The sequence below is a fragment of the Urocampus carinirostris genome, chromosome 8, assembly GCF_059441175.1.
Source record: "Urocampus carinirostris isolate Australia breed hairy pipefish chromosome 8, RoL_Ucar_1.0, whole genome shotgun sequence".
Taxonomy (NCBI): Eukaryota; Metazoa; Chordata; class Actinopteri; order Syngnathiformes; family Syngnathidae; genus Urocampus; species Urocampus carinirostris.
Window position 1 is genome coordinate 43898726 of NC_142356.1, and position 26412 is coordinate 43925137.

The following is a 26412-nucleotide window of genomic DNA, read 5'->3' on the forward strand; positions in this document are numbered from 1 at the left end:
GGAACAAATCCTTAGCTTTGCACATCAGCCATTATCAAGCCAATGTTTCGTAAACTTCCGCTGCGGCGGCTCAACTTTGCTCTAGAAACATGCTGGTGATTTGGGAGCACAAAGAGAGAAAATTATGCAGAACAAAAAGAAAAAAAATGCAAGAGGGCACAAGGTCCTATAACGTTGCCAGCTGTCAGCTGACGCTACAGTCTCATATGCGAACATATAAATACAACTGTTGAAACCCAGGGAGGTTTCTAGTTTTTACTTTTAATTTGGAGTCCATACCATAGCTGGAATTTCTAGAAATGCATTGAAATCCCAATTTGAAACTAAAACCCATGTTTGAAACCTTAAAAATGCTTTAAAACCCTCATTTGAAATTATAGCTGGAGTTTGAAACACTAAAAACTCTATCTGCAGCTTAAAGCTGAAGTTTGAAGCCATGAATATGCTTTAAAATCCTAAATCGAGGCCAAACCCTTAGTTTCAATTCAAACCCCCAATTTGAAACAAAAAAAAAATGCTTTCGTACCACAATTTTGAACTGAAACCCTTGATGGAAACTCTAAAAGTGCTTTAAAATTCGAATTTGAAGCCCAAAGGCTTGTTTGAAACCCTAGCTGCAGTTCATCCTTAATTTGGAGCTGGAACATTTGTTGGACACCCTAGAAACACGTTAAAACCCTCATTTGAAACTGAAACCCTTTTTAAAACAAAACATAACACTAATCAGAGCGGAAACCATTTTTTGAAACCCTAAAACACTTAAAACCCAATTTTGAAGCCAGAACCAGTTTGAAATCCTACCTGAAGTTTGAAACCCAAGTTTGAAACCCTTAAAACATTTTGAATCCCTAATTTGAAGTCAAAACCGTAGTTTTGAAACCCCAGCTGCAGTTTAAAACCATCGTTGGAAACTTTACAAACGCTTTAAACCCCTAATTTGAAGTCCAAACCCTGGTTTCTAACTCTACATTTAAAATTATTTTAAGACACCATTGTGGGATTAAATTTACTAATAAAGCGTTTGTACTAACTTGACATTAGCAAATGTTTGATAGCATAAAAGTAGAGATGCTAACTAGCACTAACAAACTAGATCCAGTGCTGAATATACTCTAACTCTGAATTTGGAATTAATGTGCTCTTTATTGTTATTAATAATAACATATTGATCACTGGGAAAGTTTATTTTTACTACTATTTCTGGTTTAGTTCAATAACACATTTTTAAAAAGATAAGAAAATGTGAATCAGTCTGATTATAAGAAAATAATGGTACTATATTTGAATATTACATTTTGGTCAAATTATTTCTCCTCAAAATCTAAAAAAAAAAAATCGCAAAAACAATAATAGATTGCATTCAATCATTATTTGCAAAATTAGTCGTGTTTTACCCGCTGCATAGTAACACCATTTTAAATTCGGTGCTGTTATCTAGTGGTTGCAAACTAATACTGCAATTAGAGTTTGGAATAATGTAGTAACAGCCATTTTGGCTCTAATCACAGTAATGATTTTTCTGCGGTACACAACTAGTAATTTTAGTCAACACAATTTTGCAGGAAGACATGTACATAATTGAATTCGTGGTACTTTTAAAATTAAATGAATACTAACATTTGATAAATTTTATATAACAGATACATAAAATATCCAATCAAAAGCGAGGGTAAAATGATTTACTGTCATTTCGCCATTATTACAACTGCAATTCCCACAACGCCCTTAGTGTTTTTTCATAGATCTATAAACAACACATTCGAACATGTGAGCTAATTGTAAACGGAGCGACGGACTCCATCTGATTTGTGGATTTACCTAAGCGCGGAACGTTTCCTCCTGTTTTTGTGTCTGGCTTAAAGGAGACGCAAAACAAGCGGACAAAAATGGTCGTTCGTCGACCTCGTCGGTCTACTATCGCTTTAAGAACGCCAGGACCTGCTGCTGCTTCTTTAAGGTTATATCAGGTTATTTTCTGACTAGTTAATTAAGAAAAGTTTTCGTTCCGTGATCAATAAAATCGATGCAGGAATTACGCGACGAACCCAGTGCATTGACAGAAAATGCCCCACAGTCGGATAAAGGCCTCTCCGCCTCCAAATGTCTGTTTACTAACCGTGCGCTATTTCTCTTATTACAAAACCAAATTCTGTGACTAAAAACGACTTTTCAGTGATGGAGTTGTCTGTTGACTTAAACGAGGATGCCAATAAAGACGAACAGATGTTGCACCGCAAGGCCGCGGATGGGACCCCGACTCCGGGCCCCGCTGTCACGCCGCGGCGAGGGCTCAGGGAGCGGGGAGCCAACCGGGCAAGATCCGCTGAACCCCCTTCCTTGCCGGCCGTCAACGGGGCGGCGCATGGCTCCGGGAGGGTTTTACGAGACCGCTCGACCAGAGCTGTCCCGGCTTGGTTGAAGGACAGCAAAAGCGACGCAGAAGAAGATGAAGATGACACCGGGAAGCGGAGGAAAGTTTGTAATTCCCGGCGGAGGAGGATCGGTGAGTCTTCGATCGAAGCTGCAAATGGCATCGCAGGTGACCAGTTGCCAGGTGGAGAGTAAGTTGATTTTTATTGTGTGTGTGTGTATATATATATATATATATATATATATATATTACGACGTATAACGTCTACAGCGCTCATGCAGCATTGCATACGTCCAAGTTCTCGGCACCAGGGAGCTGGGTGGAACCATAATACGAACTTGAAACCGTAATTTGAAGCCGATAACCTTGATTGTACCCTAATATGACTTTAAAACTCGGACCCAAAGCCCTATAAATGTTTCAAAACTTAACATGCAGCGAAAAACTATTTTGAAACCCCAAATTCACTTTAAAACCATAACGTGACACGACTTTGGCACCTGAACTCTGATGCAGAGTTCGAGACCCTTAACCCCTACTGACCCTAGAAAATTTGCCTAAAATCCGAATCTAAGACGTACCCAAAGGAAATTGAATGATCTTCATCAGCAAGTTGATTGTTATGAAGTTAAAGGCACGGAAAAAATGGGGAAAATGATCATTATCTTCCAAATGAGCGGTCCCTTCTCAATGTTTCATTTTCCTCACTCTAGTGTTTTTGAGTTTTTCCTTGACCTCATGTAGGTTTTATATCACAGGATGGAGTAATAATAGCCTGTAGTTTGCAGTGGTCTGTGCAGCCCTTTGAGACTCCTTGTGATTAAGAGCTATACAAATAAACATGACTTGAACCATTTGGATAATTATGGTTCTCTTTTGACGTTTTGAACTAATCACTGCAAGTGAAGCTAACATTGATTTAGTCTGAGTCGGAACACCCAGAAAAATGTTTTTATTCTAGCTGAATTTGTTTCTTGCAATAAAATGCCTGCAGATGATCTGTAGGTGTCCATTTCAGCCGTAGAAACGTATCAACCGTATATTTTTTTGACACGTTGGACTTCACTTTCCAAAAGTCATTCTGTGATTGTGTACACCTGCACCTGATAAAAATGGGTTGCATTTATGCACGTTAATTCAGCTCTGAGTTCAATACAGCCTGTAAAATTGTGTAAAATTCTGCTGGGAAATTATATTTAGCCTTAAATGTGAAGGCCAAATCTGAGTTCAAAACCATAAATTGAGTTTATATCTTCAACATGAACCCAAATATCTAGTATTTAACCCTCATTTAAACCCTCAAGACCGTTTAAAACCTTAATTCGAGCCCAAAACCCTAATTTGAAACCATAGCTGCTGTTTAAAACCCTAATTTGACACGCTAAGCCAGGAGTGTCCAAACTACAGCCCGCGTGCCAACTGTTTGTCAGTTTTTATTGGCCCGCAGCAAATTCTGAAAATACAGTTGAATATGGCCCGCACATGGCACTTGAGCTAAACTCTGTTGCACTTCTCAGTTTCAACACTAGATGGAGCCAGTAACGGAAAAGGTGCCTCTCAACCCATGCATTTGGGATCCCCAGAACTGGAAAATTGTGTTTTCATTGCTTATTTAATGAACCTTCTTGTCATTCATTTGAACTGTCATTGAAATTCAAAGTGTATTAATGTGTAACTTATTCTGACACAAAATTAGAAACTGAAACCCTTAGATTGATTGTTAATTCTAAACCCTATCAGTGCAGATACATTTTGCTACTAAAAATAAGTTAACAACGAAATTAGAGTAGATGACCGCTATCAAACTGAAAAATAAATAAAACATCCAACCATTATCTTCTGCACCGCTTTTCTTCAGTAAGGTCGCGGGGGTGCTGGAGCCCATCCCAGCTGTCTTCGGGCAGTGGGCAGGGGACACCCTGAACTGGTTGCCAGCCAGTTGCAGGGCGCACGGGGACAGACGGGTCACTCGCTCATTCACACCTAGGGACAATTTGGGCCGGCCAATTGACCTGACATGCATGTTTTTGGAATGTGGGAGGAAGCCAAAGTGCCCGGAGGAAACCCACGCAACCCACAGGGAGAACATGCAAACTCCACACAGGAAGATTCGATCTCATGACCTCAGAACTGCCGCACACGCGCTAACCACTGTCCCGCCATGCTGCCCAAAATTAAGCATATTTAACAAAATAAATATTACCATTCCTCAAACCTAGAACAAGTCCAGTAGCTTTTCTTTCCTCTGTCTAACAGCATAGGAGCTACACTCAGGTATTGCTGAGGTTTGTATTCGAGACTTTATCGCTATATACGAAAAATGTAATCAACATTTTTTTTCTCGTCCTGGCCCTTTCAAAAAATGTCTAAGCCAATGCGGCCTGCGACTCAAAAAGTTTGCCCACCCCTGCCCTAAACACTTCAAAACCGCAATATGAGCAAATAACCTTAGTTTAAAACTCTAAAGCTCTTTGAAACCATAATCTGAAGCCAAAACCTTAGTTTGAATCCTTTGTTTGAACCCCTAAAATGCTTTGAATCCCTACTTTGAAGCCTAAAAACTAGTTTGGAACCCTAAATACTTTATGAATTAAATAAATTAATGGCATACTCTCCTCTCTTTGTAGCTCTGCAGAAGAACCCCAAAAAGCTGACACTGATGCTGAAGGTAACTGGCTGATTAGAAAAAAAAGGTTTGGTGTATGATGAGGTTGTTTTAGAATGTGCCAAAAAAAAAACTTTTAAACAGGCATGAACCTGTTGGTTTTCTCCAAAAACTAATCATTTTTGTATGCTTTTTATTTAACCATCGTGGCAGGTACATATTAGGTACAGCCATCCATTACCTGCACCGCTTATCATCAGAAGGGTCGCTGGGGTGCTAGAGCCTATCCCGGCTATATTCAGGCAGTGGGCAGGGGACACCCTGAACTGGTTGCCAGCCAGTCGCAGGGTACACAAAGAGCGACAACTCACTCGCTCATTCACACCTGGATTTTTTTGGGAATGTGTGAGGAAACCAGAGTGCGTGGAGGAAACCCACACAGGAGAACATGTAAACATGACATCAGAACTGTGCCGCAGACACTCTAACCACTTAGCTGCCATGCCACCTAATATTATCTACATTCACATGCTTATTGTATTTTCAAAGGGAAAGCATACAAAAGTAAAAACTTGGGAGCTCAAATTTTTGTCACATAAGAAAACGCATGCACTGATAAGATTGATAGTGAAAAGCCGGACAATGCCAGACTAAGCGAACTGGACGAATCCCATCGTAGTGAGCACACAGTTTACATCAACCCACCAGAGCTGCCTCTTCTGCCAGCGGGAGAAGAGCATCCTCTCGGCTACAGCTATTGTTAGGCATATGGTTTCTTCATTTTCCTCATGTTGAGGTTTTTGAGTTTTCCCTTACCCTGATGTAGGTTTTAGATCAGAGGATGGTGTAATAATAGTCTGTGCTTTGCATTAATCTGTGGTCTGTGTAGCCCTTTGAGACTCTTTGTGATTATACACATTATACAAATAAACATGAATTGACTTGACATGCCACAAGGGTTATAAAAAAATAAGTTTACCTGCAAAACTTGAAATGCATTTTTGAGTCACCCCAACATGACTGGCATTACATTGATATTTTCTTTCTCTTTCTGTATTCTAGCGTCCCCCTGCCGGCGTTCCCAGTCTCAGAATCGAGCCAAGCTTTTTTCTGACAAGTCTGCAAGAATTTCGGCAAAGCCTGCGTGCAAAACGGAGCTTGTCAACCAGAATCTAATTGGTGAGCGACTTGTTGATGGCGAGATTTAAACAGAAATTGACAGAACACACTCACAATTGCTGCATTCGTTTTTTATTTCTCAGCTAAGGCAATCCTTAAAGAGAAGAGTGACATGTAAGGTTTTTCTTGTTCAAGACGATGTAACCTTTTTCTTCATTTGAGTTTGTTTTTATTTTTTCCTTCTTAGTAAAAATGGAGACGACACAAGTGAAGGTGTCGGATTTTTGGAAAGGGAAGACCTTCGATCTCAGGCTGACAAAAACGATTTGAACGTAGTTTCAGTCTTGCAGCCTGAAGGGTAAGATTGACTCAAGTGTTTTTTGTGGGTTTTTTTCCTTTGCAATTTTATTTTTCTCATATTGATGCTTGTCATGTTATTTTAGTGAAGGGGAAATTATAAGCAGTGACGAAGATGTTCTCTCCAGGGACGATTTAAACGATCGGAGCTACGACCCCTTGGCGAAGAAATTGGTGTATGCTCTGCATTTAGGAGCATGGGAAAATGTGTTCCTATTGACAGATCTTTCACCTCATTTTAGGAATTGTTTTCCTTAATTTACTTTATTCCAACTTTATATTATTAGGACGATTGTTTCGATGAGTAAAGGTATTACTGAACATTATTATCTATTAAGGGGTCTCCAACGTTTTTGAAGCTGAAAGCTACTTTTTGTTTTTAATTAGCTCAAAGGGCACCCAGTTTGATATGCATTTCTAAAATACTTGATCATGTTATTTCTATATGTTGCTACTCCGTTATTCACGGTTCGCATATCCTTAAAGGGATTATAAAGACCGTTTTTCTTTTTCAATTAGCCCTCTTTAGTCTGATTATTTCTATATAATATATACCGGTATATTTATTTATTATATATTATATTATAGACTGCCGTGCTCCACCAGGGTTAGACCCTGTTAGCTCTGTGTGTCAGTTTTGCCAGTCAGCCCCATTTTGGCTGCTTGCTATTTGTTGTACCTTTGCTGAACCCACCTGCAACACTAAGCATTCTTCACAAAAACTACCAAAACTTGTCTTGAAACACTTGTACCGTATTTTCCGCACTATAAGGCGCACCTAAAAGTCTTAATTTTTTTCAAAAGCTGACCATGCGCCTTATAATACAGTGCGTCTTATTTATGGATCAACATTAAATCACAAGGTCTGGCAACTTACGCAACAGCCGCTGACGCGATTTTCCCCAGAACGTGGAGTAGTCCGCGGTGTATGCTGGGATTTATATACCGGCGTTTCATTGGCTAACCAATGTGTCAATCATCCGTTAAATCGATCACTATTGGCTGAAGTTATTCGGAGCCTCGGATTGGCTAGAGCGCCAAAACAAAACCTGCAATTGCCCGAAAAAGATGTATCAATCATCCGTTGAATCGATCGCTATTGGCTGAAATTATTCAGACCCTCGGATTGGCTAGAGGGCCAAAACAAACCCTGCAAATGGCCGAAAAAGATGTGTCAATCATCCGTTAAATCGATCGCTATTGGCTGAAGTTATTCGGAGCCTCGGATTGGCTAGATGGCCAAAACAAACCCTGCAATTGGCCGAGTTTAGCAATGGCGTAGCAAGCTTAGCAAGCTTGCTAAAGTACACCATAAAGAAACATGTTTTATTAGTCTGTATTTGCAAATAATTTACTCTCCTGGATTTATTTCACTCACGGTTGTAAGAAGACCATGATTGCGTATCATTATTGAAGGTGAGAACTTAGGTGAGCTATGCGGCTTTATATTTTCCCGGTATCTTGTTTAAGAACGATCTTGATGTTGCTGTGATGAGTTGAGTGAATTAAACTCAATTCCAAGTGTTTATTGTCATATGCACAGTAAAGTTGCGAGCGAAAAAGAAAATAGAAACTAAGAAATGTTTGGCATTTCTTGAATCCCAAGACTTTAACCTTCCGAATGATATTTGAAATGATGCATTTGAGTGACATCGTACGGACACTGCATCCGCACACGTCTACGACACGTATTTGCTTCTTTGCAAGCTTTGGGAATGTTAAGGGGGTAATCAGTTGGACTGAATCATCTGACTGTTTAGTCGACGTTCCCATTGTAGCGCCTTATAATCCGGTGCGCCTTATCTATGGAAGATATAGGACCAAAAACTATTTTTTTGGGGGTGCGCCCTATAACCTGGTGCGCCCTATAGTGCGGAAAATACGGTAACCTATTCTTCAACATATATGGTGACTGGCTTGCGAGGGCGTGATGTGTTATCCCGATGGCTAATCATAGCTCAGGAAGACCATACAGGCTCTTAAAAATGCATTATCTTGAAAAAGAAAAAAAGAGTTTCCTAAGGAAGTATGTACATAGATATGCCAAAAACGCGTACTATTTCACATTTTAAATGTTTTAGAATCTGGGTATCCCTTGAACCACCTAGGTCGTCAAGGCATCACTTCCTGTGATGTGTCTTGGGCAAGTACAGTCTGGCAGTGCCTTTCCTTCCCTAGGCCATTTTTTGGGTTGGGGTTTGCAGGAAAAGCCCCCTGATCTGACTCCAATACAGCACCTTTATCATCTGGTCGCTGTTGTTTTTTGGTGTAAAGCGTCATCTTGCTTTTCCGAGATGAGCTTGATCGAAGCATTGACGGGCAGTGGTGTGCAACAATGCTGAAACTGGGGGAAAACTTTTTTTCTGAAATAATGAGTTACTTTATTTACATTGCTAGACAAGCTCTAATTCTTATAAGAATGTTACAGAAGAAACCATTCAAATAGTAACATTAACATATCTTTCTGCACTTTTGTTTTAAAACTCCAAATAAATACCATTTAGCTATGAAAGCTTTTGAAAGGGATGCCAACACACAAGTTAAAACTCCCTTACCGCGGGCACCACGTTGGAGACCCCTGTATTTCATTTTTTTAGATTTTTATTAAGTGAATTGAGAGAAAAAAACTTTCTCATTTTAAAGATTAAAACCTATTTTTAAAATAATGTTCTCTTTTGGAGTATCTTTTTACTTTCATTATTTTTTTCCTTTAGTTATTGTGTTATTAGTCCAAAATAAATAATTAAAAATAATATTTCCAAGTAACATATTTTTCATCCCCCTTGGAAATTATGTTTTACTTAACACATTTCCTACAAAGGATTTAGATAAGTTCTTATTTTTATTAAATTAAAGGGAAAAAAATCAAACTGCTAAATAAATATTGAAAATCTAACATTTTTGAATATACTCAAAATAATTACGAAAACTAATCATACAATGAGAAAAGAAAACTTGTAAATAAAATAACAACATTAAAATGATGGAAATTGAAGTCAAAATAGGTTTTACTACATGTTTAAATGAGAAATGTCTGCCAGTGATATAAATAAAACTAATTTAGGGTGGGGGCTTATGAGGGTGATTATTCAGCACTTTATTTTTACCTTGTTTTTTTTAAAAAAAATTTTATTATACTCTTGCATTGCATTTGAACCCCATCTGATATTTTAGTAGTGATGCGCCCAAGCCCAAGCGCCGGGTTCCACTGAAACAGAGGGACAAAAAAGAAAAGGACAAAGCGCCAAAGACTGAGGAAGCGAAAGAAATGAAAATGGAGGGCTCCGACATCCTGGATAAAACCGAGCTGGACGTCAAGCTAGAAGAAGTAGTGGCGGACGACGAGGGCCCGAGGAAGTGAGCAAAAAATGCGCCTTCATTCATTTTTGTGTTTCCTAAACGTTCTCGTTTTTTTAAGGAGAGGTCGACGGAAAAAAGATGATAAAACGCCACGGATGCCAAAAAGAAGGTATGTTTATAATGTTTTTAGGCAGCCTTCATCAGGTCCTGACGCTGACTTGACTTTGCCCTGATGACTTTGATACTGCTTCCATTGCAGAAAGAAGCCCCCGGTGCAGTACGTCCGATGTGAAATTGAAGGATGCGGCACTGTCTTGGCTCACCCTCGATACCTGCAGGTAAGCAGACTCTTTTAATGTAAAAAAAAAATTAACAGTAAAATTGGGGATCGTCCGATATGGGTTTTTAGGGCCAATTCCAATTATTAGCATTGACAGGAGGCGATAACAGATATTTAGAGCCTATTTTTACTTTGTGAAAAACCTTGATAATTGGTGTTAACAATTTTTGATGATGCAAAAAGAAACAAAGAATAGTTTTTATAAATGCAAATAAAACTTCAATCCTTTAACATTCCGATGGCCCGCTTGATAAACGAATACGTGTGTGTGTGCAATGTCACCAGTCACGAAAATATGTCATGCCTCATATCATTGGAAAACTTGAACTCTTGGGATTTAAGATTTCAAAATGTACTCCTCACAAAAACGTCATCAGTCCAAAAACACATACCTGAAAACAAAGCAATGATAGCTCATTAATAAACCCCTTAGGAAGTCAGCTTATGAGTTGATATTCTGCAAACAGGGAGTCATTCCATCCAGGAACGTCCGGTGAATCCAACCATGTAAAATATTTTCCATAAAACACATAAGATAAAAAGAATCTGCTGAGAAGCATTCCTGCATCGTTGAACATTCATTCTTGTAATCCGTTCGTTTTGCCACATTTTCTGTTTGCAAATAAACTGACTGGTAACATTATTTTCACTTCAATCGTTAGCTTCTGACCCTTCGATTGACATCACTTTTGGATTTTTTCACGGTCCACAGCCCGCATTAGCCAATAAGGGATTGTTTGATAAAAGGGAAATTGCTTTCAGCCAGTAGTAACCTACTATTACTTGAGTAAAAGTAAAAAAAGATTTGATGAAAAAAAAAAAACGACTCAAGTACTGAGTAACTGCAGCAACAGACGCGTACTTACGTGGACGGAATTAAACTAACTCGTTCAATGTAGCAGAGCAAGATTATCGTTTCTTCTTCACAAATCTACTCAAGTAAAAGGAAAAGGTATACAGGACTGTCTCAGAAAATTAGAATATTGTGATAAAGTTCTTTATTTTCTGTAATGCAATTAAAAAAACAAAAACGTCATACATTCTGGATTCATTACACATCAACTGAACTATTTCAAGCCTTTTATTATTTTGAAATTGCTGAATTTGGCTTACAGCTGAAAAAAACTCAAAAATCCTATCTCAAAATATTAGAATATCATGAAAAAGTATACAAGTAGGCTATTCAACTAATCACCTGAATCATCTAATTAACTCGAAACACCTTGCGAGGGTTTCCTGAGCCTTAAAAACACTCAGCTTGGTTCAGTAAACTAAATCACAAGTATGGGGAAGACTGCTGATCTGACTGCTGTCCAGTGGACCATCATTGATACCCTCCATCAGGAGGGTAAGACACAAAAAGAAATTTCTCAAAGAGCAGGCTGTTCACAGAGTGCAGTTTCAAAGCATATCCACAAAAAGTCTGTTGGAAGGGAAAAATGTGGCCGGAAACGCTGCACAACTAAGAGAGATGACCGCAGCCTTAACAAAATTGTGAAGAAGAGCCGCTTCCAGAATTTGGGGGAGCTTCAAAGACAGTGGGCTGAAGCTGGAGTCCAGGTATCAAAAGCCACAGTTCACAGACGTGTCCGGGAAATGGGCTACAATAGTCGTATTCCCATGGTCTAGCCACTTCTGAACTCAAGACAAAGGAAGAAGCGTCTGACTTGGGCTATGGAGAAGAAGCACTGGACAGTTGCAGAGTGGTCCAAAGTCCTCTTTTCAGACGAAAGCAAGTTTTGCATTTCATTTGGAAGTCAAGGCGCCAGAGTCTGGAGAAAGGCTGGAGAGGAGCAAAATCCAAGTTGCTTGAAATCCAGTGTGAAGTTCCCACAGTCAGCAATGGTTTGGGGAGCCATGTCAGCTGCTGGTGTTGGTCCACTGTGTTTCATCAAGTCCAGAGTAAATGCAACTGTGTACCAAGAGATTTTAGAGCACTACATGCTTCCATCTGCTGAAAAGCTCTATGGAGATGAGGATTTCATTTTCCAGCATGATCTGGCACCTGCCCACAGTGCCAAAACCACCAGTAACTGGTGCACTGACCATGGCATCACTGTCCTTTATTGGCCTGCTAATTCCCCTGACGTGAACCCCATCGAGAATTTGTGGGGTATAGTTAAGAAGAAGATGAAAGACACCAGACCTACAAATGCAAATGAGCTGAAGGCCGCTATCGAAGCATCCTGGGCATCAATAACACCTCAGCAATGCCACAGGCTGATTGCCTCCATGCCACGCCGGATTGATGCAGTAATCCGTGCAAAAGGATTCCCAACCAAGTACTGAGTGCATCAATGGACATTTTCAAATGTTTGATTTAGTTTTGCTGTTATAAAATTATTTTTTTACTTGGTCTGAGGAAGTATTCTAATATTTTGAGATAGGATTTTTGAGTTTTTTTCAGCTGTAAGCCAAAATCAGCAATATTCAAATAATAAAAGGCTTGAAATAGTTCGGTTGATGTGTAATGAATCCAGAATGTATGACATTTTTGTTTTTTTAATTGCATTACAGAAAATAAAGAACTTCATCACAATATTCTAATTTTCTGAGACAGTCCTGTAGTGATTAAAATACTCCTAGAAGTACAAAATGTCCCAAAACTTACTCAAATAAATGTAATGGAGTAAATGTAACTAATAAACTAGTTAAGTTTTGCCCATTCTTTGCAATAAGTCTCAAGCTCAATCAGGTGGGTGGTTGTTTGTCATCCCAGCACCACATCAAATACCAACATATGCTCAAGAAGAAGTACGTGTGCCCTCATCCTTCTTGCGGAAGACTCTTCCGACTTCAGAAGCAGCTCCTTCGCCATGCCAAACACCACACAGGTTTGAAGTTCATGACGATGCCGCTGGAGTTTTGCTATTTACGCCTGCTTGTTTTTGACCAACAGACCAGAGAGATTACATCTGTGAGTTCTGTGCCCGTGCCTTCAAGAGCTCACACAACCTGGCCGTACACCGTATGATCCACACAGGAGAGAAGCCCCTACAGTCAGTCACTGCCGTATTTGCCTAGAATGTCAGGTTACATCAGCAATACAATCTTGTCGGAAACTATAAACAACAAGTTTGGGCCAAAACTAAAATGCAAAAATAACTTTAAAAAAGCAATGAGCCTAAATGGTCATAAGTATAAATAGGAAGCAAAGAAATAACTTGTGCTTAACTTGTTTGGGTGTTTGGGCATTTGGGTTGGCCATGGTCCAAAAGTTTTTGTTTTTTGCTCCTTTTTAAAAAATGTCTTTATTTTGTATGTGTTTGTCTTGCTGTCGGTCACCCCTCTCGAGGGATATGACCGACAGATAGAAAGAAGATAGATAGAAAGAAAGGATAATAAATTAAAGTAATAATAATAAATGTAAAGAAAACTAATAAATGATAAAATAATAATACAATTGCAAAAAAAAATTAAAACCACATTCAAAAAAAATTGTTATTTGATAGACAAATTTGCTTTTTTAAAATATCTTACACAAAAAGTAATAATACATAAAGGTAATTAATTGCTGGAATAAAAAATAATGAAAAAGAATAATATGAATAAAATTACTTCAAGAAAATAAACCATAACTTAAAAAAAAAAACAAGAAACAGAAGTAGAATTAAAACATTAAAAATAAAATATAATAATAATAATTTAAAATGACAAACAAATTAAATCAATTACTAAATGGTAATGAGAAATAAGATCAAACTAAATTGACCCCCAAATTTTTAACAAAACAATACAAATGTATCAAAAAAGTAACAAATATGAGTAGAAATTTTATATGCAATACTAAGTACACAAAAAAATATACTACGGTAATAAATAAAAATAATACAATACAAATTCAAAATAAACTAAATAGAGTACAAAATAATAAGAAAATATTAAATTAAAATTAAATTACCAAAACAATTCGAACAAAATGATAACGATTCATATATAAAAGATAATACAAGTAGACATTGAAAATTTATTTCAAATTTAAAATAGAATAATGACATTAAAAATAAATACAAATATTCATTTATAATACAATACAAAATAACAAACAATAAAACAATAATGAAATCAAATACATTATTTGGGCGGCATTGGTTCGGGAGGTCTTGGGATCATGAGATTGCGTTCGATTCCCGACTCTTCCGTGTTATATGTCGAAGTGTCCTTGGGCAATACACTGAATCCCTAATGCCCCCAATAAGCACGTCTGCACCTTGCATGGCTGCAAGGCCGTTATTGGTGTGTAAGTGTGTGAACGGGTAAGTGTGAAGCACATTGTAAAGCGCTTTGGGAGGTCTTCATTGACTTGAAAAGCGCTATATAAATGCAGACCATTTAGCATTTACAATAATAAATGCTTTGTAAAAAAAATGCTTTGTATTGACAAGAAGCTAAAACAAATGTGCTTTTTAAAGAAAAGTAATAATTAATACAAAACAAATAATACATCAAAGTAAACAACATTATTATAAATTACATTTCTCCCTTTTTGTGTGCAAAAATTGTATATTTTTTTTTACCCATTTTTGGGTTTCTGTCAACAGACTTTTTTTCTTTTGCATTATATTTTTTTCCCATTAGTATTCATGTTTCTGTCTTGTATTTGACATAATCAGGTGCGAGATTTGCGGCTTCACCTGTCGCCAGAAAGCGTCCCTCAACTGGCACATGAAGAAGCATGACGCTGACGCCGGCTACAAATTTTCTTGCTCCATCTGCAGCAAAAAGTTTGAGAAAAAGGACTGTGTGGTCGCCCACAAGGCCAAAAGTCACCCGGAGGTGCTCATCGCTGAGGCGCTGGCTGCAAACGCCGGTGCCTTCATCACAACCCCTGCCTCTCTCCTGGAGCTGCCATTGGAGGCAAGAGGCGGGGACCCGGACCCTCAAGACGGACATGTGGTACCGAAGGCTGCTCAGCTTCCCCCCCAAGTCAGTCACCAACTTGTCCTCCTAGGACAAGAGCAGAGTCTGCACACCATGCAAGTACCCGTTACTATCGCCCTCACCCCGATCGACCCTTCCTCGCCCTCAACTCCCTCGACTCAACTCCAGCTCCAAATGCCTGTCCAGTTTGTCCAGTCACCCCCCCAACTCGCCCTGCAGCCCCCCGCCCAAGGGCCCGTGGTACAAATGACCTTCCAGCCTGTCAGCCAATCGCACATCCCCATTCTCACCACCATGCAGGCTGCAAACCCCCTTCAGGAGGTGTCTGATGGGAAAACCTTTATCCTGAACAACACTTCTCCTGCAGCAAACTCCTTCCGTCCCACAGAGGCCAACAATTTAGCCTGGGAGCAAAAGGACCAAGCTAACGTCGGGGCAGATGTGTAACAGATGGTCATTTGAAGATTTGTGATCTCACTGTAATGCAAAGTTGGAGCCCTACGCCGTCATGTTTGTTAGAATATGTTAGAATAGCAAATTCAGGGAAGCATTTGTGCGTACGATTGTAGACGCTGAAAGAATTTTGGGATTGATGTCTTATTGTAATTAATCAGCACTTTGATGGCATCATTTTATGCCAGGGGTCTCAATCCCGATTTATCTGGGTTCTCCTGGAGCTAGGGTCTGGGTTCGATAGGGCCAAATCAGGTTTTCCACAAAAATATTCCATTCTTTTTATATAACATTTTTTCCTACACATAATCAAATCTAAAAGTAAAAATAATTAAGGAATCTATATAGAAACAAATATATTTATCAGTAACAAATTAATCCATAATCAGCTAGGGCTGCAGTTAAAGAGTGTTAAAGTGGTTAGAATTTATCGCCTCTTTACTAATCAAAATGTCATACATTAAAAAAAATCATTTGAACAATTAGCAACAACACATGACCAGATATAGATCGCCTCTTTACTAATCAAAATGTCATTCATTAAAAAAAAATTTGAACAATTAGCAAAAACACATGACCAGATATAGATGTGAAGCATTTTTAAATATTTGTAGGACAAGAAATGTATATTTCACCTAGAGTAAAATTCCATATTGCCTGCCATCTTGCTGCTACAGGCAACGGAAAGAAAGAAATAACCTGACGAAAGGCTAAGCAGAAAAAAAAAACAAAAATAGAAGAAAGTTGGTGCTTTATGGTCACTTTGAGTATCTGAAGTATTCATTATGACTTGAGATTTTTACCACTGGTTTTCTGTTGCACAGAACACTTCAACACCTAGTGGCCAAATAATACACACTGACCCTTTAAATTTCCTATTGGGGCGTGGGCCTCTGTCCAGGCACTTATCATCCAAAGGGCAGCAAATGGCCCCCCGGCCGTTGGTTCGAGACCCCTGATTTATGGGATTGTCCCCTGTAATATACATGCTTTAAAAGATATACAGACGCTGCCATACTTACGAATGAGATTCCGGACGATCGTAAGTTGAATTTGTTCGTAAGTTGCTTCAGTGCTATATTTTGTATGTTCAAAGTTTATATAAGTATGTCTAAGTCTATAAGTAACCTGTATTGTTTTGTACTAAAAATAGACATTTCATAAAATACTATGCTCTATAAAGTGAACTTTAACTTACTTTTGGAAGATGAGCTTCAAAAGGTTATGCGGCATTTTCCTCCACGGTAAAAAGGGGCCAGAAAAATAGCGATCCAAACGTTTTCTCAACAGCATCAAGCTTCCATATTCCACTTTTATTTCAGATGAAACTGCTCGCATCTTATTTACACTAAACATATCGAATGGTTGCACGAGATATTAAACAATAAAAATGTCAAAGTTCTGCGCGCTGGAGATACAGTATAGAATATTTAATGTTGGTGTCTACCATATTATGTAAGTCAAATGGTCGTACATAGAGGAGCGTCTGTACACTGTAGAGCAGGGGTGGGTAAACCCTTTGAGTCGCAGGCTGCATTGGGTTAAACCAAGGGTCAGCAGCAAGTCATGACATGTTTATTTGTGACAATTAGTTTGAGGGCTCATTAGACAATACACAGACATCAACATAAAATGTATGAAAAAGAAGAATGTCCGGTTTCTAGCTTTCTGAGGTCAACGTCATTCATAAACAATTATGTATAAGCGTGTTTTAAACCTAAATATAAACACTTCCTTTGAAGTTGGATATCAAGAACGCTCTCGAACCTGCGGATTTCTTCTTGGCTCTTGGGATCACTGATAGGCCTTCCCTGACACACAAAAAAATGCGGGCCATATATTTATATGTGTGTGTGTGTGTGTGTATATATATATATATATATATATATATATATATATATATATACACAGTGCATCCGGAAAGTATTTACAGCGCTTCACTTTTTCCACATTTTGTTATGTTACAGCCTCATTCCAAATTGTATTAATTTAATCTCTTATCTCAAAATTCTACACAAAATACTCCATTTTGACAATGTGAAAATGTTTTTTTTTTACTATTTTTGAATTTATTAAAAATAGAAAACTAAGAAATCACATTTACAAAAGTATTCACAGCCTTTGCGTAATACTTTGTTGATTCACCTTTGGCAGCAAATACAGCCTCAAGTCTTTTTGAATATGATCCCACAAGTTTAGCACATCTATCTTTAGGCAGTTTTGCCCATTCTTTGCAATAAGTCTCAAGCTCAATCAGGTTGGATGGGAGATGTTTGTGCATAGCCATTTTCAGATCTCTCCAGAGATGTTCAATCGGATTCAAGTCTGGACTCTGGCTGGGCCACTCCAGGACATTCACGGAGTGGTTCTGAAGCCAATCTCTTGAGATCTTGGCTGTGTGCTTTGGGTCGTTGTCCTGCTGAAAAATGAACCTTCGCCCCAGCCTGAGGTCAAGAGCGCCCTGGAGCAGGTTTTCATCCAGGATATCTCTATATATTGCTGCATTCATTTTTCCTTCTATCCTGACTAGTCTGCCAGTTCCTGCTGCTGATAAACATCCCCACAGCATGATGCTGCCACCATCATGCTTCACTGTAGGGATGGTATTGGCCTGGTGATGAGCGGTGCTTGGTTTCCTCCAAACATGGCGTCTGGCATTCACACCAAAGAGTTCAATCTTTGTCTCATTAGAACAGAGAATTTTGTTTCTCATGGTCTGAGAGTCATTCGGGTGCTTTTTGGCAAATTCCAGACGGGCTTCCATGTTCCTTTTACTAAGGAGTGGCTTTCGTCTGGCCACTCTACCATACAGGCCTGATTGGTGGATTGCTGCAGAGATGGTTGTCCTTCTGGAAGGCTCTCCTCTCTCCACAGAGGAACGCTGACAGAGTGACCATCGGGTTCTTGGTCACCTCCCTGACTAAGGCCCTTCTTGCCCGATCGCTCAATTTAGAAGGCCGGCCAGCTCTAGGAAGAGTCCTGGTGTTTCCAAATGTCTTCCATTAGCGAATAATGGAGGCCACTGTGCTCATTGGGACCTTCAAAGCAGCAGAAATTTTTCTGTATCCTTCCCCAGATTTGTGCCTCAAGACAATCCTGTCTCGCAGGTCTACAGACAGTTCTTTTGACTTCATGCTTGGTGTTTGTGCTCTGACATGCACACTCAACTGTGGGACCTTATATAGACAGGTGTGTGCCTTTCCAAATCATGTCCAATCAACTGAATTTACTGCAGGTGGACTCCAATTAAGCTGTAGAAAGGTCTCAAGGATGATCAGTGGAAAAAAGATACACCTTAGCTCAATTTTGAGCTTCATGGCAAATATATATATATATATATAATCATACACACACACACAAGAAGAATAGAATTTACTTTTATTGTCATTCTTTGTAACCATGCACACAGAACGAAACGTTGATATACCTGACCCGTACAGTTAAACTGTAGCAAGCCGATGCAGCCAAACAGGGCGCTGCCATTTTAGACCCAACTGCTGTGTTGGGAGTCATTAGGCGACCAAAACCCCAATTCCAACCTTTAATGCCGAGCGCCAAGCAGGACGGCAATGTTGTAAGTCTTAAGTATGACTTGGCCGAGGCTTGAACCAGTCTCGGAGCGGGCGCCCTACCATCTAGGCTACCGAGCTGGTGAGAAATGAAATGATTTGCCTTTATATAGCGCTTTTCAAGTCAAGACTTCCCAAAGCGCTTTACAGTGTGCTTCACATTTCCCAATAGCGGCCATACAGCCATGTAAGGCGCTAACCTGCTTATTGGAGGCATTAGGGGTTCAGTGTCTTACCCAAGGACACTTCGACATGTAACACGGAGGAGCCGGGATTCGAACTACGATCTCTTCATCCCAAGACGAGCGCTCTACCTCCTGAGCCACTGCCGCCCCAGGCAAGCATAATTGCCTGGCGTTGCCAGGCATTCTACTTGAGCAAGGTCGTTGGGGTTGTGTTTTGTTGAAGGCACTAGGGAGGCCAAAGAGCAGTCTGACTGCCTGCAGCTCCAGAGCCTCTTGTACACCCAAAAACGTGTTTTATTGATTTTTGTTGGTATTTATTAACCTCGTTAAAGACACTCCCAGAAGCCTAAAGTACTACTGTGTAAAATGTTACAAAATGTTGGTCCAGCCTATTAGCCACATACGAACACAAACACACGCAGGCAAATCAGGATTTATATAATAGACTAGAAAGAGAGATTGTATTCATATTTATTACAAAACGTTAATGTTTGTATCAAGGTTTTCCTCCTGCAAAAAATTAAATCATATTTTACATTATCAAACATTTTTTAAAAAGCACCAGGGAGCCATTAGGTAGTGCTAAATAGCTGCTCAAGGCTCCAGAGCCGTCTGTTGTGGAACATTCCCTGTAGGAAGACATTCTTAACGGTTTCAAATAAATATACAGGATATAAAAACAGTCCATGTCGCTCTATTTACAAGGCCTTCATAAAGCTTTTAATTATTTTTCTGTAGCTCGTCAATTTCTTTTTCTTTTTTTTTTTTTTGCTCCATTATGTCCCTTTTAACATTTTGGGTTGCAAACTCCTGGGCTAAAAAATTGGACAAATGGGCCAGGACAGAAAAAAAGATTGATTTGATTTTTTATTTTGTTTTTTGTTTTATTTTTTTTGTTATATATAGACTCGAATCTGGTACCTCAGTAATACATGAGTAAAAATGTAGGGACACTTTAGACAAGAGTGGCACCAAATAACTATTACTTTTTTTTTTACCATTGTCATCTTGACCTTGACGTGACATTTACATTTTGCAGGCTTGATCAATTAGCCTAATGGGCTGCATGTGGCCCATGGACGTTATTTTACCCACCCCTTCTGTAGAAATTAGAAAACGGGCAAGTTAGATAGAATAAGTTATTTCACACATGTTTTTTTTTTTTTTTCTTAAGTCTTCATACATACATTAATACATACATTCAGTGCTGTTTACGATAAAAGTGGTGCAATGTGACTAAACAATATCTCAGGTTTTACTATATATTTTATTGTTCCATGCCAAACAAGTTACCAGTAGCTGTAGTAGACCCAGCATTCATAATAGGCACACTCCAAAACAAAGGCTGTGCAATTGGGCAAATTGTTCAAGGGGGTGTGTTAAAAAATATCTGTATGCTGTTGACTGTATAACTCAAAACTATTTTGTATTTCCAAGAAACGTAGAATTTAGCAATCTTAATATCTAGGTGCATGACCTAAGTTTGTTTTATAACTGTTTCACATCTGTGTGGCATAGATACAACCAACTAATGGCACCTTTCAGTTGTTATTTCACATGATTGCTTAACAACATTCTGCAATTAATTTACATTTCTTGGTTTTGCTTCACAAACAGAATTTTTCAAGTTCTTGATTGGATTAAGATCTGTGGATTGGGCTGACCACTCCATAACATTAATTTATTTGGTTTGGAACCAAGACTTTGCTCGTCTACTCGTGTGTTTCAATGTTGCTTTGAAACACCAATTTCAAGGGCGTGTTCTCTTCAGCACAAGGCAACATAACCTCTTCAAGTATCATGACACACAAATTGATCCATGATCCCTGGCATGCAATACATAGGCCCAACACCAGAGGAAGAGAAACATTCCCAGACCGTGATATTTGCACCACCATGCTTCACTGTCTTCAATGTGTACTGAGGTTTGAATTCAGAGTTTAGGGGTCGTTTCACACATGGTCTCTGTCCCCCTGGACTCAAAATGGACAATTTTACTTTCATCAGTTGATGTGGATGTGTTCTTTGGTGAATTGTAACCTACTCTTCACACGCATATTTTTAACAGAGGGACTTTGCGTGGGATTTTTGAAAATAACGCAGACGACTTCTAACCATCACAGCAATTACAGGTAACTGCACACTGTGTTTTGATCGTTCTGCAGTTGATAGAGCTTGGTAGAGCTTTCATCATTCTGGTTATTCTCTGGTCCATTGTAACAGTTGTCTTCTATTTTCTTCCATGTCTCTCTGTTTTTCTTTACCCATTGGAGATCATTTTATCTGAACAGCCAACCATTTTTGCACCTCTTTATATGTTCTCTTCTCTCCAACTTTTTAATCAAATAACGCTGTTCTTCGGAACAGTGTCTTGAACAACCTAATTTCCCCTAATGCATTTTCAACTTGTACTGGCTTCATCATCCTTAAATGGGTTTCACCCGATTTACACTTGATTCACACCAACTGTTTTTTTTTCTTCCCTCGAATTGATGAACTCATAGATTGATTGCCACACTGCTATTTTTTAACACATCCTTTTGAATGATTTCCCCAATTGTATAGTCTTCAGAGTGCCTATTATGAATGCAGGGTCTTGTTTTCCTAGAATCTACTGCACTTACTGATAACTTGTCTGGCATGCAACAATGAATAATATACTAAAACCCAGGGAGATTCTGGTAAGTAACATCACACTGCTATTATTTTGAACATCACTGTATATGTACTAAATATTTTACACACAGTAGGGCTGCCACAAACGTTCATCGTAAAACTTGTATATAACAAACTGTAGTGTAAGGATCAAAAACAATATTTATACAACATGACAAGTCATTTATTGTTTGTTGCTGTTTCCTAATAAGTGTTCATTTGTAAAGTTTACAGTATGTTTTTTTGAGGAAACGTGCACGCTTCATTAACAGGATGTCAATAAATCTCTTAACAACAGAGGCTTTGTTTATTGAGAGCCCAGATGAGGATTGGGAGTAGAAAGGGATTTTTCATATCAGTTACAGTAGACCCTGGGTTACAGAGACAGGGGTGTCAAACTAGTTAAAGCTGGGGGCTACATGGTAGAATTTTTTTTATTTACAGTGGCCGGACTGGTAGATTAAAGAGGGAAAGAGAGGTTAGGAGAGATAAAGAACAAGTGAGACAAAAGAAAGAGAAGTAAAGATAGAACAATATAGAAAAAAATAAGAGAGAGAGAAAAAGAGAGTGTGGTGAAGAGTCAAGTCATTTTTATTTGTATAGCCCTTAATCACAATTAGTCTCTAAGGGCTTCACAAGTTATTACATATAAGAAGTTTAGGTTATTCGTATGCTGTAGAGTAGAAGTGAGTTTTAAGCTTAGATTTAAACATTTCCACTGAGGTTGCAGATCGGATCTCAGGGGTAAGAGCATTCCACAACACCGGTGCCCGGATAGAGAAGGCTCTCGAACCAGCGGAACACTTCTTGGCTCTTGGGATCACCAGGAGACCGGCGCTCTCCGAACGAAGGCTTCGGGCCGGGACATAGGGGGAGATCAGATCTGAAAGATATGAGGGGGAAAGTCCATGTATGATTTTGTATAGTAGTAGGAGAACCCTAAAATCACATCTTAGGCTAACAGGGAGCCAATGCAGGTAAGCCAAAATTGGGGTGATGTGATCGTACTTTTTTTGTCCTTCTTAAAAGCCTCGCTGCAGCATTTTGTACCAGCTGAAGACTCTTGAGTCTGGTCATCGGAAGACCGGAAAGTAGTGCATTACAGTAGTCGAGACGGGAGGTAACAAATGCGTGAATTATGATTTCCGCATCCGACTGAGAAAGTATAGGACAAATTTTAGCAATGTTACGGAGATGGAAGAAAGCGGTTCTAGTAATTTTCTTCACATGTGTTTGAAAGGACAGATCGGGGTCGAAAATGACACCTAAATTTTTAAGAAAGTCTCTCTGTGTGAAGTGGCAATTGTCCATGTTCACAGCGGTTTTAAAGAATAAGTCACGGGACTTAGATGGACCAATAACTAACATTTCAGTCTTTTCTGAGTTAAGACGCAGGAAATTGAGAAGGGGGCCAAGCACTGAACCCTGCGGAACGTCACAAGTAACACTAAATGGCTCAGATGTCAATTCGCCATATTTAACGCAGTGTGTCTTATCTGAGAGGTAGGATCTGAACCATAATAGGACGTTTCCTGAGAGACCAATCCATTTTTCCAACCGTTCTAACAAGACATTATGGTCCACTGTGTCAAATGCAGCCCTAAGGTCCAGCAGCAGCAAAAGTGATGATGCGCCCGAGTCCATTGCCCGTAGGAGATCATTGCTTACCCTAATCAGAGCTGTCTCAGTAGAGTGGTTAGCCCTGAATCCTGATTGCATTGATTCAAAGAGATTGTTCTCGGTCATGAAATCATTCAGCTGCTGTGCCACTACTTTTTCAAGTATTTTAGAAAGAAACGGTAGGTTTGACACAGGTCTATAATTACATAAGTTTTCTGGATCAAGGTTGGGTCGTTTCAGTGTAGTTTAATGACGGCGGAATTAAAAGCAGCTGGAACTACACCTGAGGAGAGTGATATGTTTAAAATATTTAGAACTGAAGGTGCAAGAACGCCAAAGAGACCTTTAATAAGTGAACCTGGAAGCGGGTCGAACTGGCAAGTCGTCGGTTTGGCCGTATTTACCATCTGTTTAAGATTATCGAGTGACAGTTCACTAAAACGGGACAAAATCCCTGGACAGCCACCATGTTGTGCATCTATAGATTTGAGTGCTTTAGTATGTGTTGAATTAATACTGTCTTTAGCAATTTCTTCCTGTATGCTTTGGATCTTCTTAGTAAAGAAGACCATTATGTCGTGGGCAGAATGAGTGGAGCTATCTGGGATAGTCTGTTTCCTTGTGAGCGATGCTACAGTGTCGAAAAGGACCTTGGGATTGTTCTTTTGTGACGCAATCACCTTCGAAAGGTAGGCTGATTTTGCAGAGGCCAGGGTCGCTTTATACTTCAACAAACTATCACACCAGATTTGATGGAAAACTTCAAGCTTGGTAGCGCGCTATTTTCTTTCAGATTTCCTGCATTCTCGTTTAAGAGATCTAGTTTCATCATTAAACCAAGTGAAAGAGAAAGTGTTAGAAAAAAAGATGGTGTGGGAACAAAAAAAGGGAGCAAAAAAAGATCAAAAGATAGAATCACACCTCCAATCGCTTTGCAAGTGGCGCTTTGATTTAGTGACATGTGTCTCTAGTGCTTTTTTTTTTTTGGGCAATGTCTCGCAGGCCGGATTAAAAGCGTTGGCTGGCTTGATCCTACACGTTTGTCACCTGTGGTGTAGAACAATATGTTTTTCAACCCCTCTTCATGATATATTCCACACCACACCACATCAACAACAAAGCATTTTGTGTGCCCGAAAACCTAGAAAATTAAATCATTGCCGTATTAATGTGCCTGTGCAGGTTATGTATATAAGATGCCTGTCTGTAATTGGTTGACAACATGCTGGGCTGCTAATGGTTGCATCATGAAAATGCTAATATGCTATTGGCTGAATTACCTCCCACAATACCCATCTCTATTGAGTTAGGAATCTAGTGCTTCTTAGAAGTTTATAGAGTTGGTGATACAATACTAAATTATTTGCACCGTAATTATTAGCTATGGGTCCCACAGCTTGCAGTAATGCTAAAGGGAGAAGCAAAGCCTGATAACCATGGAAACTAATCTTGCCATTTTTAAGAAATACAAAGAAAAAAAATCACTATCCTCTGTCAGTTGCATGTTTGCGATCGGGACTATTATTTTACAAAAAGGAAGTTTTCTAAAACTTGTGTAAGTTTTAAAATATTTTTTTTCCTCCTCTGCATCCACTTACTTTTCCATTTGACCAGCTTCATTCATGTCACACCAAAGGTAAATAAAATTTCATTTTTTTGTCTGTACATTTATTTATAAGGTCAATCATATATACCTGTACGTATGCTACACATAAGTCGTCACTCTGTAATATTTTATTATTTTATTAAAGCAACAATGTCTTCTAAGGGCATGACAATTCTTGTAAGTATTAAAATCTGTTTAATTTTTTTCCCCTTCATCCACCCGCTACTGCACTCGACCAGCTCAAATCCCGTCAAGTGTCAAACAGCGGTAAATCAAATTTATTTGTTTCCTTACATGTATATTTAGAATGTTATCCAATTATATACACTTGTATTACACATAAGTAGTACTTACTATGTACTAGTTAATTATTTGATTAAAGCAAAAAAAGTTTTCTAATGGCATGACAATTCTCGTAAGTTTAATTCTTTAACTTTAATCTGCTACATATCTCATCTCATTAGCTGCACCGCCTATCCTCAGTAGGGTCGCGGGGGTGCTGGAGCCCATCCCAGCAATCATCGGGCAGTAGGCAGGGGACACCCTGAACTGGTTGCCAGCCAATCGCAGGGCACACAGGGACAGACAACTCGCTCGCTCATTCACACCTAATGACAATTTGGACCGGCCAATCCACCTGAAATGCATGTCTTTGGAATGTGGGAGGAAACCCACGCAAGCACGGGAAGAACATACAAACTCCGCACAGGAAGTCCGGTAGCTGGATTTGAACCCACACAGGAGGTTCCCAAGACCTTAGAACTGTGCCGCACACGCGCTAACAACTGCACCGCCGTGCTGCCCTCTGTTACATATAATAGAAAATGAATGTGTTTACATGTCAAGTCATGTTTATTTGTATAGCCCTTAATCACAAAGAGTCTCATAGGGCTGCACAGAGCACAGATTATTGCAAACCACAGACTATTATTACACCATCCCCTTATCTAAAACCTACATGAGGGCAAGGTAAAACTCAAAAACCTCAACATGAGGAAAATAAAGAAACCTTGAGAAGCGACCGCAATCCCCCTTCCAGGATGACCAGGCTGCAATGGATGTTGCAATAACAATTAATACACAGATATTGTCAACATAAAATATAGGTTATTCATATGATATATAATATAAGTGTGTTTTAAGCCTAGATTTAAACAGTTCCACTGAGGTTGCAGATCGAATTTCAGGGGGAAGAGCATTCCACAGCACTGGGGCCCGAATGGAGAACGCTCTTGAACCTGCGGATCTCTTCTTGGCTCTTGGGATCACTAGTAGACCAGCATTTTTAGAGCAAAGGCTTCAGACCGGAACATAGGGCAAAATTAAATCTGAAAGATATAAGGGAGCAAGT

The 26412-nt window shown here is 39.2% G+C and overlaps 1 protein-coding gene across 4 annotated transcripts; it reads left to right on the forward strand.

Moving 5' to 3' along the window:
- The first annotated feature begins 1861 nt into the window (after positions 1–1861).
- zfp91 (ZFP91 zinc finger protein, atypical E3 ubiquitin ligase) lies at positions 1862–22132 on the forward strand. Of its 4 annotated transcripts, none has more exons than XM_088342818.1 (12): positions 1862–2561; positions 4999–5039; positions 6039–6155; positions 6239–6269; positions 6343–6453; positions 6539–6628; positions 9627–9809; positions 9871–9921; positions 10012–10090; positions 12812–12926; positions 12992–13091; positions 14706–22132. In XM_088342818.1, exons 1-12 carry the CDS (start codon positions 2176–2178, stop codon positions 15418–15420), a joined length of 2019 nt encoding a protein of 672 aa, XP_088198944.1. In that variant the 5' UTR covers positions 1862–2175; the 3' UTR covers positions 15421–22132. The 4 variants fall into 4 exon arrangements, with proteins under 4 accessions (XP_088198944.1, XP_088198946.1, XP_088198945.1 ...); XM_088342820.1 differs by having other exon boundaries at positions 9874–9921; XM_088342819.1 differs by having other exon boundaries at positions 9630–9809.
- The last annotated feature ends 4280 nt before the right edge of the window (positions 22133–26412 follow it).

Bases quoted from the DNA above. Each gene is read 5' to 3' on its own strand.
- zfp91 (XM_088342818.1), top strand. From the start codon at position 2,176: ATGGAGTTGTCTGTTGACTTAAACGAGGATGCCAATAAAGACGAACAG. The intron at 2,562-4,998 runs GTAAGTTGATTT...CTCTCTTTGTAG, and splicing joins GACCAGTTGCCAGGTGGAGA to CTCTGCAGAAGAACCCCAAA. The intron at 6,270-6,342 runs GTAAGGTTTTTC...TTTCCTTCTTAG, and splicing joins CTTAAAGAGAAGAGTGACAT to TAAAAATGGAGACGACACAA.